The sequence below is a fragment of the Pleurotus ostreatus genome (genome assembly GCF_014466165.1).
Source record: "Pleurotus ostreatus strain PC9 chromosome Unknown scaffold_2, whole genome shotgun sequence".
Taxonomy (NCBI): Eukaryota; Fungi; Basidiomycota; class Agaricomycetes; order Agaricales; family Pleurotaceae; genus Pleurotus; species Pleurotus ostreatus.
Genome location: NW_023503157.1, coordinates 3101927 through 3113661, shown reverse-complemented (window position 1 = coordinate 3113661; position 11735 = coordinate 3101927). Strand labels below are relative to the sequence as shown.

Genomic DNA, 11735 nt, shown 5'->3' with positions numbered 1-11735 from the left:
ACAGGTGGCGTGTACCCGCGTATCCGAATGCACAATCCATGTCATATAAAGTTCGTACGTCTACACTATCTGTCTTCATTTATTTCGTAATCGTTCCCCCCAGCTTACAAAGGCAATCCGCAGACCTCACAATCTCTGCCGCTGTGTTCGTTTTCAAAGGTACAGTGAGGGCAGATTCGTAGGCCGCTGGAACCCGATCCCGAGGGATGGGAAGCAGCTTCCTCAGCAGCAATTTGATCCAATACATCCTGAGGGATGTCATCGTTGCCGGAAGTCACCGTAGGCTGCGGAGGGCGCGACGCTGTACAAAGATCGCATGAGAAATGCACGCTGGGGGTATGAGAGGTAGACCTACGAGCACTTTCACGGACAATCGTCATGAATGTTTGCCAGCCTTCAGTGGCGAATAGTGCATCCAACGACTGGGGTTCCTCTAAAAGCCTTGGCGACGATGTTACCTGCACTAAGATCTTCATGTCCTCCTGTAGATCCTTGAGCGATCGCGAAGTCGCGAAATAATGAAGTACCATACCGCAGAGAACAGTTGGGTAGTTCCCAGGAACGCAACAAGATGCCAATCGCTCAGCCACTTCGCCAACTCAACGCGCTTGTGCAAGTCATTACTTGATCCTGGTTGCATATTCAGAGCGCCGAGATCTCTGAGGGTTTGCATGACTTGCTCGACTTGTTGCTCTTCAATCCCGTGTCGATTCTCGATGCTGAATTTTGTGGACCTGAATGATGGCGATGGGCTTTGCGGGAAACCATGAGTGACCTGATGAAAGAAAGTGAGCAATACTTTGTATATGACAATCGACGCATGAACTCACGTTGACCAGTAGATATTCGACGGGGAAACACGGTTTTGCACTCTTCTTGACCTCGAGACCATATTCATTTTTGTAAGTGAAGAACACGTCTGGAACGTATCTCGCAGATCCCTGCGTCCTGTCTTCTTCTTTTACGCGAACGATACCTGGATCCACGCTGGCCTCGATCATATCGGCCTCCACCATCGCACAAGCTTGCTCTGATACTTGATACGCAGCCACGTCCACCTGTCCGTCTTCCGTCGCAGTCAATACCGCCGTAACTAGTCTGGATTCAAACTTCCCGGTCGGTGAAGAACGCGAAAGAGTTGGGTGCTGTCTCTGCAGAGTTGCGGCGAAGATAGCCTCCAAGGAGGAGAGATAGAAGGAGTTAGCGTGTCGTTTGTAGACGTTCTTTGTGCGATCTTCTGGAGTGGGGTCCAGATCGGTGAAGATATAACCTACGATGGTTAACGGTGGTGAAGCTGATTTGGCAAGGTCGAGTATACGTGGCTCATCCTCCCAAGGCAAGCCCAGCGTAAGCCCGTCTAGTTCGCCTTGCTGTGGGGGCTCGTGGATCGCTTCGACGACGGCTTTCACACCCATAGGGACTTTATCGTACGGCTCGTACCTGCCAATCAACCATCCAAATCGCTGTAAACCTGTTTTGCGCCAAGCTTGGAGGAATCTGTCCACAATATCCATTGAGGCAATTTCCAGATGATCGACCATACGGAATGGCTGGGACTGTAATGTGATCGCCGAGGGTTGGCAACCGGTACAGATACCAGCTGGCCACGGGAGATGCCCGCCACTTGGACATGGCACTTTGACGCGATAATCAAGCGGATTTAGAGGTGGGAGGGCCATCGAGGCAGAGGTGGGATTGCCCTTTGGTGTGCGCTTGCGGAGGTAGGCGTGATATGAAAGGTGCTTTATGGCTTCGGCCTTATGATAGGCCGCGTCATACGGTTCCAGAGGCATGCAGTAGTCACACATACCCTTTGCACCGTGCTTACAGAACGTGGCATCACGTCCTCGGGGGATCATCCCATCTTTGGAGCGCCAGTATGTGTCTACGGGATCCTCCTGCACTGTTTCCCATATCCTACTTCCTTGAGCAACCGTGGTGGTGGCGGGAGGCTGAGCAGTGGATGTAGATGGCTCGGCCGTGGATGGAGTTGACGACGATTTCTCTTTGTACGAGACAAAGATCAGATCCCCATGTCTGTGGAAAGAAGTTAGATGTCTGTTCATCTATAATCCCTCGAGGAAATGAACATACTTCAGACCAAGACTCTGTAACGTTCTACCGCGGATATTAGAGACATTCTGCTCGCCCCCTCGGGGTTGATTCGACATTGTCAGTGTCGAAGGATCTGCATTTGGAGCAGTCTCTAGTATCTATACATTGGTCGCGATGAGCTTTCAGCTTTCACGATCGCAGCATAACTCGTACTTTGGACACCAGCTCTGATATATCGGCAGACGGCTGGAGATCAAACCTGAAGTTGCCATCCTTGGATCGTACTCGTACTAGCTTTTGAAAATAGTTCAATATAACTTCGAACAGAAAACATAGCACTTACCATTGTTGTGTGTGGAAGGTGAGTTTGAGTGCTTTGACTGAGATTGCGTCGAGATCTAAACGCGCGTTGGACGCGTCAGCTGAGTCAGCCTGCTTCACGATCACACTTTTTGGACAGGAGGCCCTCCTATAGTGACCGCCTAATGGTCTCTCATCTGGCCATCAACTCAGCAGAATGACACCATCGCGCCCAACGTAACTTTCAACCTCTCTCGTTGCTAAGAGGGAAGGGGAATCTCTACGCTGCTAATATCTTCCGTGACGATCATTGAGCTACGATGGCCTAGTCTTCGAGACTATTCGCCTGAGGGGTTAACGAAGGGTTTGAATGGTCTGTGAGAGGACTGACGAAGAATTTATACTTCCGACGAAGGCACGGTGTACATGTATCCTCATTTTCGCGCGGGCGAAATGGAGGATATTGAGTGAGCAGCTGGATGCCGGAATGGCGACATCAGGAAACTAAGGGATAGATGTTTGCAAAGTGATCACTACTGTAATTGTTCACATTAAAATCTACACACAAGCGCCTCGCCAGGTTACCCAAATGTATAGTCCAGACCCCTTGTTGAACGTCATTAAGGTCTATGCCGCAGAGTCCATTATGATTCTTTAGCCTTGCCCTTGCCCTTGCTAGACTGCGCTGCGGTGTCATTATCATCGCCCATATCTGATTCATCGCTATCTGATTCATCGTCTTTGTCCTGGCCCCCCGCCTCTGCGGCTTGAGGTTTGCTGCTTGCTGATGGTAACGGAGTCGAGCCTGAGGGGTCTGACTGGCCAGGTGGCGCCTGTGCTAATGCTCGACGGGCGGCGTTCATCTGTGCCACACGAGTGCCCTTCAACATGACGATCTCTTTCAGCCAGGTATTCTCCCTGCGAAGGTCGGCGGCCTCCTTCTCCAGCTCCTCCGCCCTACCAGTGAGATCGGATACCGACCGCTGGAGGTTAAGTGTGCGTTGCTTCTTCTTGATCCTGAACCGCGCTAATTAGGTGTAAGCGGACCGTCAGGAGGTATGAAGCAAGTAGTATCCTTACCTGAGGCCATGGTATTTCTCCGACGCTTGTCTTCCGCCCCCGCCGCTGCGTCGTCATTAGCAGGGGAGGCTGGGGACGGGGACGAATTAAGTGGACTATGCGAAGAAGAGGGGGCCGGCCCCTGCGCGGCGTCCGATTGGGGTTGTGAGTGGGGAAAGGGGGTAACGGGATAGTTTGAGGAGAAAGATGGCGGAAAATTTGGAAGGCTTTGGTTGTGTGGAAGATTATAAGGGGGTGGTAATGGTGGTTGGAATGGTAATTGGCTCCAGGCGACGCCTTGGGGTGGCAGATAGGGTATACTACTTGTGCCACCGGGTGGATAGTATTGTCCAGGCATACCAGTCGACGAATGGAGGTATGCCGCGTATGGATTTCCTTGAGATACTTGAAGAGCTTGCAGAAAGTTATCGTACGGGTTCTCCTGGCTGCCACTGGCTTGATGCGCTGCTGCAGAAGCAAACTGCGCAAGTAATGCGGCATCACTAATATCTGGCTGAACAAATAATTCAACGGTTGAAACCGAGGTGAACAAAGAAACACTCACTACATTGGATCCTGGTACTGGTAATCCGCGCGTCGAAGATCGCGAGCGTGATCGCCCGCGGCTTCGCCCACGACGCGCTGAACGCGAAGCCTTATTAGGATCATCTCTGTCCATATCAAAAGAAAATATTAGGCGTTCCCAGTAGTCTAACTCTGGCTGGAGTGTCCCAGGTATGCTTCCGAGGGATGATTCAGAGTCTGCGCTTGATTCACTTTTGAACGAAAGCATCGAGTTGTACACGAGGAGTGTGCAGGCCCATAAACCAGTAGGCAATGCGCGTAGAAAGGCCTGACATAGTGATTGATAGTATATTCGCCATAGCCGCACGAGATTGCGACAGCCCCAGTGTGGTATTTCACCATCTTCGATCGAACGTAAGTTGCCGAGTATTAGAACGCCGCGAAGGATAACATCGAGCTGTTTCCTGGCGTCGTCGACGCCGACCACCGCGAAAAAAAGAGAATCGGGACGTTCGATTCTGGAAGTACTTCGCCAACAACTTCCGTGGCCCTGAGGGATGGTGCACCCCATGATGACAGGAATTCCGAATTACTGACTGAGTTCTTGGCTTTCTAAACACCGAACCGGCGGCAGCTCAGAACATATTTATACCTCAGTTCGTGCCCAGCGAGGAAGCGTGAATTGGACCGCACTGCCATTGGCCATATCACATCTGAATGTCGACAATTGACGAGGACATGATTTGGCGAGGATTGAGCAGAGGGGAAGCTAGGAGTCATAATCTGTCATCAACGTTCGAAATGAGTGGATCCGATTCAAGTTAATGGCCCCGGGCGTTACCGTGTTAAGCGCTCGATTTCTCACGCTCAAGCATGTTCGCTACCGTGCAGTATCAGGCAGTATCGCATAACGAGGATGGCATCCGTGGCATAGAATTCGTCGCTGAGTTTAGTTGCTACGTCTTTTCTTCTGATTCATAAACAAGAAAATATGGTCTACAGTTCGGGCTCCTAAAGTCCCCCTGAAAACTACCACGTGATCTCTCGGTCGTTAATCGAGACTTTCCTCGTTCACTGCCACCACCTCCGGCCTTTGCAAGTCACTGAGAGTCTTAGCTGCAAAGCCACCAACATGTCTTTCGGTCGACCCCCATCCATAAACGTCGGTTTCACGCCCAACCCCCCGGATCGTGGTTCATTCCCACTCGACCACTATGGTCTGTCTTTCCAGGTAACTTTTCTTCTCATCTGACCTTCCTCTTCCTGGCACTCTTTCAGGCGAATGCAAGAACCAGATGGTCCAATACATGAAGTGTCTGAAGGCAAACGATAGCACTTCAACGGCTTGCCGGGAGCTGGGCAAGACGTATCTAGACTGTCGGATGAACAAGTAAGCTTGATAATATGTGCCCGCGCTAGGGTCGGGCTGATGAATACGCCTCGAAGGGGTCTCATGGAGCGTGACGAGTGGAACAACCTTGGTTTCGCAAATCTTCCCAACACATCGACATCCAAGGACAAGCCAGGTCCAATTGCGAAACCTTCATAATATTATTCCGTTTCACGCCGTGCTATGGCCACCCATCGAATAAACGCAAAAATCAATTGGGTATGCTCGTGAGGTCCCAGTAGTTAGCATGGCGTCAAGCAAAGACTAGGTAGTATGTAGATAAATGTCCTGTGTCAACGCACACGAGGAACGACAGTAGGGTAAATGAAAGAAGCTATATACAAAATATTTTGAAGGTAAATTCTGAGACGGTCCATAAATCGTTTGTCCTTATGAAGGGGAGGTTATCAGGCGAACGCAACCAACAGGAGTCCGGCGGCTGCTACGAATGCCAATGGCGAAGGCGCAAAGCTGACCCCAGAGTTTGTATTAGAGGCTGCACCCGTGGCAGAAGCTGAGCCCGGTGCACCAGAGGCTAGTGTCACAACCGCAGTAGCTAGAGTGACAGGCTCAGCCGGCATGGACGTGCACAATTGCAAATAACTTACTATGACCTGCGCCACCACCAATAGGGGGATTTGTTGCGTTATCGTTTGTCTCGACGTATGCGTCCCCGAGAGGTTTGTTCAAGCAAGAGATGACAGGCTCGATTCTGAAGGCAGGTTGATGCGCCAAAGCATCAGGCAAGATGTAGCCAGTTGCAACTTCGACCGATTGTTGGAAGAGGTCATGCTCCAGAACGATGAAACCGGAGTTCATGGTAGTTGCGTTACCCACGATGTCCTCCCAATTATGGAGCACTTGTTGTACGGAAGCTATTCCTCCTGCAATATTGAAGTCTGTTGAAAATGTATTAATTAACGCGACTCCGGGTATAAGGGAAGTGAGGCTTTACCATCTGTGTCGAAGGTAGCGAGCGGGGAGATACGGGTCCATAGCACGGGGGTCAGGCCCATCGCGACGGAGATAGCGCGGACGCGATCACTGGGTCAACAAGCTACGTCAGAGGCGCACCTCACGGTCGAAATCCCACTCACTCGATGTCTCCGAACGGCGGCCGCATCATGTTTGGAGTCACGCCCAAAACATCCTTGATGGCCTTCCTTGACCAGCCGAGCTCTGCGATAATTTCGTCGTTGGACAGTGTTGTCAGAGGCGGGTGGCTCCAAGTGTGAACAGCAATCTGATGGCCGGTCAAGTACTGCAGTTGGAGAGTCCGGGGGAACGAGATGACTCGACTGCCGACGACGAAGAAAGTGGACTTGAGGTTCGCCTGATCCAAGTATTGGAGGAGGTTGGACGTGTAGTTCGCGGGGCCATCGTCATACGTCAATCCCCAAGTCATTTGATCCGGGCAGTTAGTCACATCTGACTCCCTCGTGCAACCACCGCATGTCCACCAGCACCGTGAAGCATCGGCCACGGGCCCCGGATTGGCAGGACAACCACCCGCGACGGTTGGCTCAAAGCCGGGGATGGTTATGCCCGAATTCGCTACCTCCTGTTTCCATTGCTGCACTTCGGGACTATCAACTGGAGGCGGCCGATCAAGAGGAGGGTAGGCGGCAGGGTTCAGCGTCGCAGCTAGAAATAAATGATAAATGTAATTCGGGTCATCAGAAAATTGAGATCAGCTATAAATAACATACGATCTGGCAAAGGGGGTGCATTGGGAATGGACGAGGGTGTAGCACCAGGAGATGCTGTGGAGGCCAGTGGTTGAGTCGCTGAGAGGGGAGCACCCGACACGATTTCAGAAAGCGGGGCCGCCGTGGGGTTAGTAGACTGCAGCGAGAACGAGAAGGTAGTGGCTGGGGGTGGGAGGGCGGAAGTTACCGCTCCTGAACTCGTTGGCGCAGCAGAACCGACAGCAGAACCAACAGACGACTGTGCAGACGGAGCAGACGATGGCGGAGAGGATTGGGCTCGTACGGTCAAAAGATTGACATAGGCAAGGGCAAGGACAAGGTAGAACATGTTGGTGGTGAAGAAGAAACAAATCCAAAGACCTATATTTAGAGCAGCCGTGTTGCAACGCTTCTATACTTTTCTCTTCTTCGTTCTCGGCTTCTCCAAATCAATCTCTTCGGCATCGTCGTCCTCGCTGTCCTCATCCTCGCTGTCATCCTCCTGACCCTCTGCTGTGCCCAAGAAATACTCGATCGCTTCTGGGAATATCTCATTCGCTATGACCATCCCAGTCTCAAAGGAGTCCTCTTCGTGCTCGAAGTAGTTGAAGAAGCTGCCGGGGTCGGCTGGGATATCATCATCTTCGTCTTTCTCACGAGGATATAACTTGGTCAAATTTTTGGAATCATCCTTCCAGTTGATCTTAATGGCCTGTGTGGGAAGAGTGGAGCATTCTAGGATCAATGTCACGAACAACGTTCCTGCAGCATGGTGAACGCACAGAAATGGAGACATCACGCTGCCATGAGAAGTCCAGGCTAGACTCGGTGATGCCATCTTCATCAGGCGTTTCGTCCGCCGCCGCGGGTGGTGGCACATATTTGTATTCCTTCTTCAGCACAGAGTCACTGAAATAAGGATTTTCCTTGAAATACTGGATAATGGTTCAGCATGATCGTAGTCAACAGGCAGCAATAAATAACCTACAAACTCAATGGTGTAACAACGAGGCTCAGCCTTGTCTCTCTCAACCCACAGATCCTCCAAGTAGCTCAATGCGAGCTGATCGGCGCTGTGTTGGATGTGGACAGCAACCATTTCGTTGTTCATGAGCGCGACCGGCCAAAATTTGGGGATGGACTTGACGATTTCGCGACGCTTGGCGTAAGCCGCGCTAAGTTTTTGCTGAGCCACGCGCTCTAAATTACGCGTTGTCAAATTCACCCTACTAAGGACGCGTTGAAACTGCTCACCAAGGGCCAGTTCAGTCCTGGCGAGGGATTTCTGCATGACAGTCAATTTTTTGGCATCCTCATCGCTGAGCTCAACGTCCTGTAGAGGGCCACCCTTCTCCTCGTCGGCGCCGGAAGAATCGCGCTTGATACCAGCCATGCCGTCTATGGGCGAAGTTTTGAGTTTGCTGGTCGGTGGTAGTACACTGGTACAGTGGAATAGATATGATAAGAGGCTATGGGAAGACGAAATGGAAGTGCAGTGGCCCCAGTCGCAGCGCTAGACAGCTTGCGAAAAATTCAGATTACGTAAACAAATGATCGTGACCGTGCCACCCAAGGCGCGGCGTTGTATTCCTCAGCCAGTGACTGCAAAGCCAACATGCTACTAAGGCGTCCAATAGTCTGTAGGCCTGAAGGACCTGCCCGCAAGCAAACTGACCTGACACTAGTGGCAAACCGTATACACTCCTCTACAACAAGTCAAGGTCATAATTACGCTCATTAATGCAATATGAAACAGAGATGGTACCCATATAATTAAGAAGAAACGATATGCGGACTCCCAGCGCAGGCGAAGCGCACCCGGACTTCGAATAATCGAAGTCCGGGTACGCTCTATTACGCTTTGCCCAAGCTGGGGACCCAAATGGGCCACTTAAACTCAGTCTACGCGCTTCCTCATCGTTCCCATCTCAATCTCTTCGCCTCCATTCAAGCCGCCCCTTCCCCTCGTAGGAATCTTGTCGCCATTCTTGACGCGGATGGGCCACCCTTTGATGCCCTTGCCGTTGTCGGCAGATCGATAGCCTGGGCCATTGTACCAGATGACATCGGTGGGCGGAAGCAGGCGGGGCCACGAAACGTAGTCGATGCCGTAAAGGACAATGAAGATGAGCGCGGCAGATAGAACGGAGATCCAGATGATGAAGTAGTAGGCTAGATTGTAGTCTGTGGGGAGTGTTAGATTAGATTAGAGATATTTTGAGATATCGGACAGAGTTGACGTATCACGGACCTGAGGTTCTAGGCAGTGTCAGGCCAGCACAGATCATGAACAACGCAAAGTAGGCTACCACGGGCATCTGAGAACCAGAACATGAGCACCTGAATGGTGATGCATAGGTGAATAAAGCGAATAGTCTCACCGATCGCGTTACCAGCGGCCTGGAATCCGTGATGAGGTGCAATGCGAGGGAGGGGTTCTTCCGTGGTATCCATGCACCCGTGACTAGGTCAAAGCCGTCTTGTCGCGGCCCATCGAACATGTTGTTCTTCAGGTATCGGAGAACCGACTTGACACCGTCTTCCAGCAAACCCTTCTTTGTACGTTTGTTGGTTCGGGTGAAATCAGACTTCAAAGCTCCCGATCCGCCATACGCTTTGGAAATCAAGTCTGCGTGATCGGCCCACACTGCAAATTCGTTGAGCTATATGAATTATAAGCCACGGGTGACTGGACGCACTTTCTCTAAATTCTTTGCTCAGTGTCTCGTAGTCATCGACGCCCTCGGACTCCTGGATTATCCCTAAAGTGCGAAGCTGCTGGGCCAGGACCCGCTTGGCTAAAGTGGCCTGGACTACATTGGTGCGATCCAGATTGTCCATGCAGTTCGTGCGGACGATGCCTTCTTGGACTTTGATAGGTTTCGAATCTGCCAAATAGAAATACCTTCGTAACTAGCGTCAGAATATATCCCTCTGGATAATACTGTGACGCACCCTTGTCGATCGAGGTCCTCTTGCAACCTTTCAATCAATACACTTATGCGATCCCAACGCATGTGCTTGCACTCCGTGTGGAAGTCGAAGTACTCATACTTCACCTTCGGGAGATTCAACTAAAGGAAGAGTCAACAGGCGGCGACATGCATACGGTAACGAATGACAAACCTCTGAAAGGTAGCGCTCGTAGGCTTCCTTGACGGGCTTTTCGTGACCTTTCTGGTTGATGAGGTTAACCAGCGCCTGTTCCCCATATAACGCGACTTGCTCCTGGAGGTGCAGCCGCATAACATCAAGCTAATATGACAAGTGACTCATTGAGCAAACTATTGAGCCAACAGTAGGAGAGGTTAAGCTCACAGTATCATGAAGGTCCATGATCTGCAGGTCTGGTTTATACCTCAGGGTGTTGACCTCGGCCCAGTACATCGGAATACTTCCACGAATCTGCACGAAGCTCATTTTATACGCGTATTCGTCAGGAGTGCGCGTTGCCGAGGGCGGACCTTCAACGAGAAGAAGCTGCTCAGTCTCGTTGAAGTTGGCGACATGGCCGTCCTGGTCAATTCCACGGCGGAAGTAGCGCGTCCCTGCGCGGAATCTCGAGCGTCTTGAGATAAGGCAAATTTGGAAGTGACGCCCGTTGAGGAAGACGGAGCGAATGTCGAATGCTTGTTGGATATGAGATGAAAGTAGTTGGCTCTAAGGAAGAACTGCGACTTACTGCCATACATGACAGGCAGGATGAAAGGGCTCAGCTATAATCATCTCTTAGCATGGATAGAGGTAGGTGCAGGAGAAGTGCTCACATCTTGTTTCGCCGTTGACGCATCAATAAGTCGTGTTTGCATGTACCTGGAACCATGATAAGAAACGAACTACGAACGTGCGACACACGACCCACCGATTCCAGAAGAAACGGTTGTCGGCCTGCATCCAGTCAGCTCTGTGGTGTCCCAAGGGACATACAAGACGTACAGTTTCCCAAATTGCCTTTGTTGCATCTTCCTCTTGAGCAAACCATTGCGCTTGCAGCCTCCGCGTGATATCCCATTCGTAGCTGAAGAGGAAATGTCCGCCGTGCCAATGCGAGCGCACAAGGGCTATCAAGTGACTTTCGACGGGATGAGGCGGGTTGATGACGGAAATGTTGGGATTCAGAGGTAGAACATCGAAGTCCGTCGCGCGGTATACTTCGTGGCCCATGAGGTGGCCGCGCAGCTCACGGCCAGTTGCAACAACGACATAGTCCGCTAAATTGGTGCAAAGGAAAATTCAGACGAGTTCTAGAGCATGGAACGTCAGACGCACATAGCGATAATGATATTATGCCGATGATTCCGTATATTGTTTTATGGTACCTTTGAGCAGAGGAGGGTATAGTGGTATTGGGTTCTGCATTTCTTCATTTAGTAAATGGCATTGCGTTCAGTAAGTGGCAGTTACATACGGTCCAGATAAATCTCGCCCGTGGCTCGTTGAATTGTCAGCGAATGGGCACCCGCTGACCCGGTTGGAATGAACGTGTAGGCTTCGTCGCCATCTATATACCTGAGAGACGGAGTCAGTAAAAAATAGCTGTATTCGCCGGCCACGGTCGTACAGATTCAGGCTTTGGTGGATGGGCTTCATGGTGGACGTCCAATGCAAGGGGAGGCAACGCGACGGACGGACGTGAAGAGTTTGACACGAAAAATAAGCGCCAGCGCCTTGCCTTGAGTTCGTGCACGATCTTTACTGTTACTGTTACGGCCACAATT

The 11735-nt window shown here is 51.2% G+C and overlaps 6 protein-coding genes across 6 annotated transcripts; 1 reads left to right on the top strand and 5 right to left on the bottom strand.

The window, feature by feature from the left end:
- Positions 1 to 104: 104 nt before the first annotated feature.
- On the bottom strand, positions 105 to 2401 carry NPL4 (nuclear protein localization protein 4; the record flags this gene model as incomplete). The annotated part of the gene is made up of 7 exons (XM_036773579.1): positions 105 to 301; positions 356 to 482; positions 533 to 775; positions 831 to 2037; positions 2095 to 2213; positions 2269 to 2349; positions 2399 to 2401. 7 exons carry the CDS (start codon positions 2399 to 2401, stop codon positions 105 to 107), a joined length of 1977 nt encoding a protein of 658 aa, XP_036635052.1.
- A 598-nt stretch (positions 2402 to 2999) lies between these two features.
- On the bottom strand, positions 3000 to 4207 carry PC9H_003988 (uncharacterized protein; the record flags this gene model as incomplete). Its single annotated transcript, XM_036773578.1, has 4 exons — positions 3000 to 3382; positions 3436 to 3504; positions 3775 to 3928; positions 3980 to 4207. The coding sequence occupies 4 exons, from the start codon at positions 4205 to 4207 to the stop codon at positions 3000 to 3002; spliced, it is 834 nt and encodes a 277-aa protein (XP_036635051.1).
- Positions 4208 to 5071: 864 nt separating this feature from the next.
- On the top strand, positions 5072 to 5488 carry COX19 (Cytochrome c oxidase assembly protein cox19; the record flags this gene model as incomplete). Its single annotated transcript, XM_036773577.1, has 3 exons — positions 5072 to 5156; positions 5218 to 5329; positions 5386 to 5488. 3 exons carry the CDS (start codon positions 5072 to 5074, stop codon positions 5486 to 5488), a joined length of 300 nt encoding a protein of 99 aa, XP_036635050.1.
- Positions 5489 to 5736: 248 nt separating this feature from the next.
- Positions 5737 to 7366, bottom strand: CDA2_2 (chitin deacetylase; the record flags this gene model as incomplete). The annotated part of the gene is made up of 5 exons (XM_036773576.1): positions 5737 to 5885; positions 5938 to 6228; positions 6285 to 6373; positions 6427 to 6973; positions 7039 to 7366. 5 exons carry the CDS (start codon positions 7364 to 7366, stop codon positions 5737 to 5739), a joined length of 1404 nt encoding a protein of 467 aa, XP_036635049.1.
- Positions 7367 to 7429: 63 nt separating this feature from the next.
- Positions 7430 to 8410, bottom strand: PC9H_003985 (uncharacterized protein; the record flags this gene model as incomplete). Its single annotated transcript, XM_036773575.1, has 4 exons — positions 7430 to 7729; positions 7800 to 7952; positions 8006 to 8217; positions 8272 to 8410. 4 exons carry the CDS (start codon positions 8408 to 8410, stop codon positions 7430 to 7432), a joined length of 804 nt encoding a protein of 267 aa, XP_036635048.1.
- A 504-nt stretch (positions 8411 to 8914) lies between these two features.
- On the bottom strand, positions 8915 to 11607 carry PC9H_003984 (uncharacterized protein; the record flags this gene model as incomplete). Its single annotated transcript, XM_036773574.1, has 14 exons — positions 8915 to 9201; positions 9269 to 9335; positions 9399 to 9664; positions 9717 to 9922; positions 9973 to 10091; positions 10144 to 10272; positions 10336 to 10646; positions 10700 to 10733; positions 10785 to 10830; positions 10880 to 10905; positions 10954 to 11228; positions 11287 to 11370; positions 11426 to 11526; positions 11579 to 11607. 14 exons carry the CDS (start codon positions 11605 to 11607, stop codon positions 8915 to 8917), a joined length of 1980 nt encoding a protein of 659 aa, XP_036635047.1.
- Between the last annotated feature and the right edge of the window lie 128 nt (positions 11608 to 11735).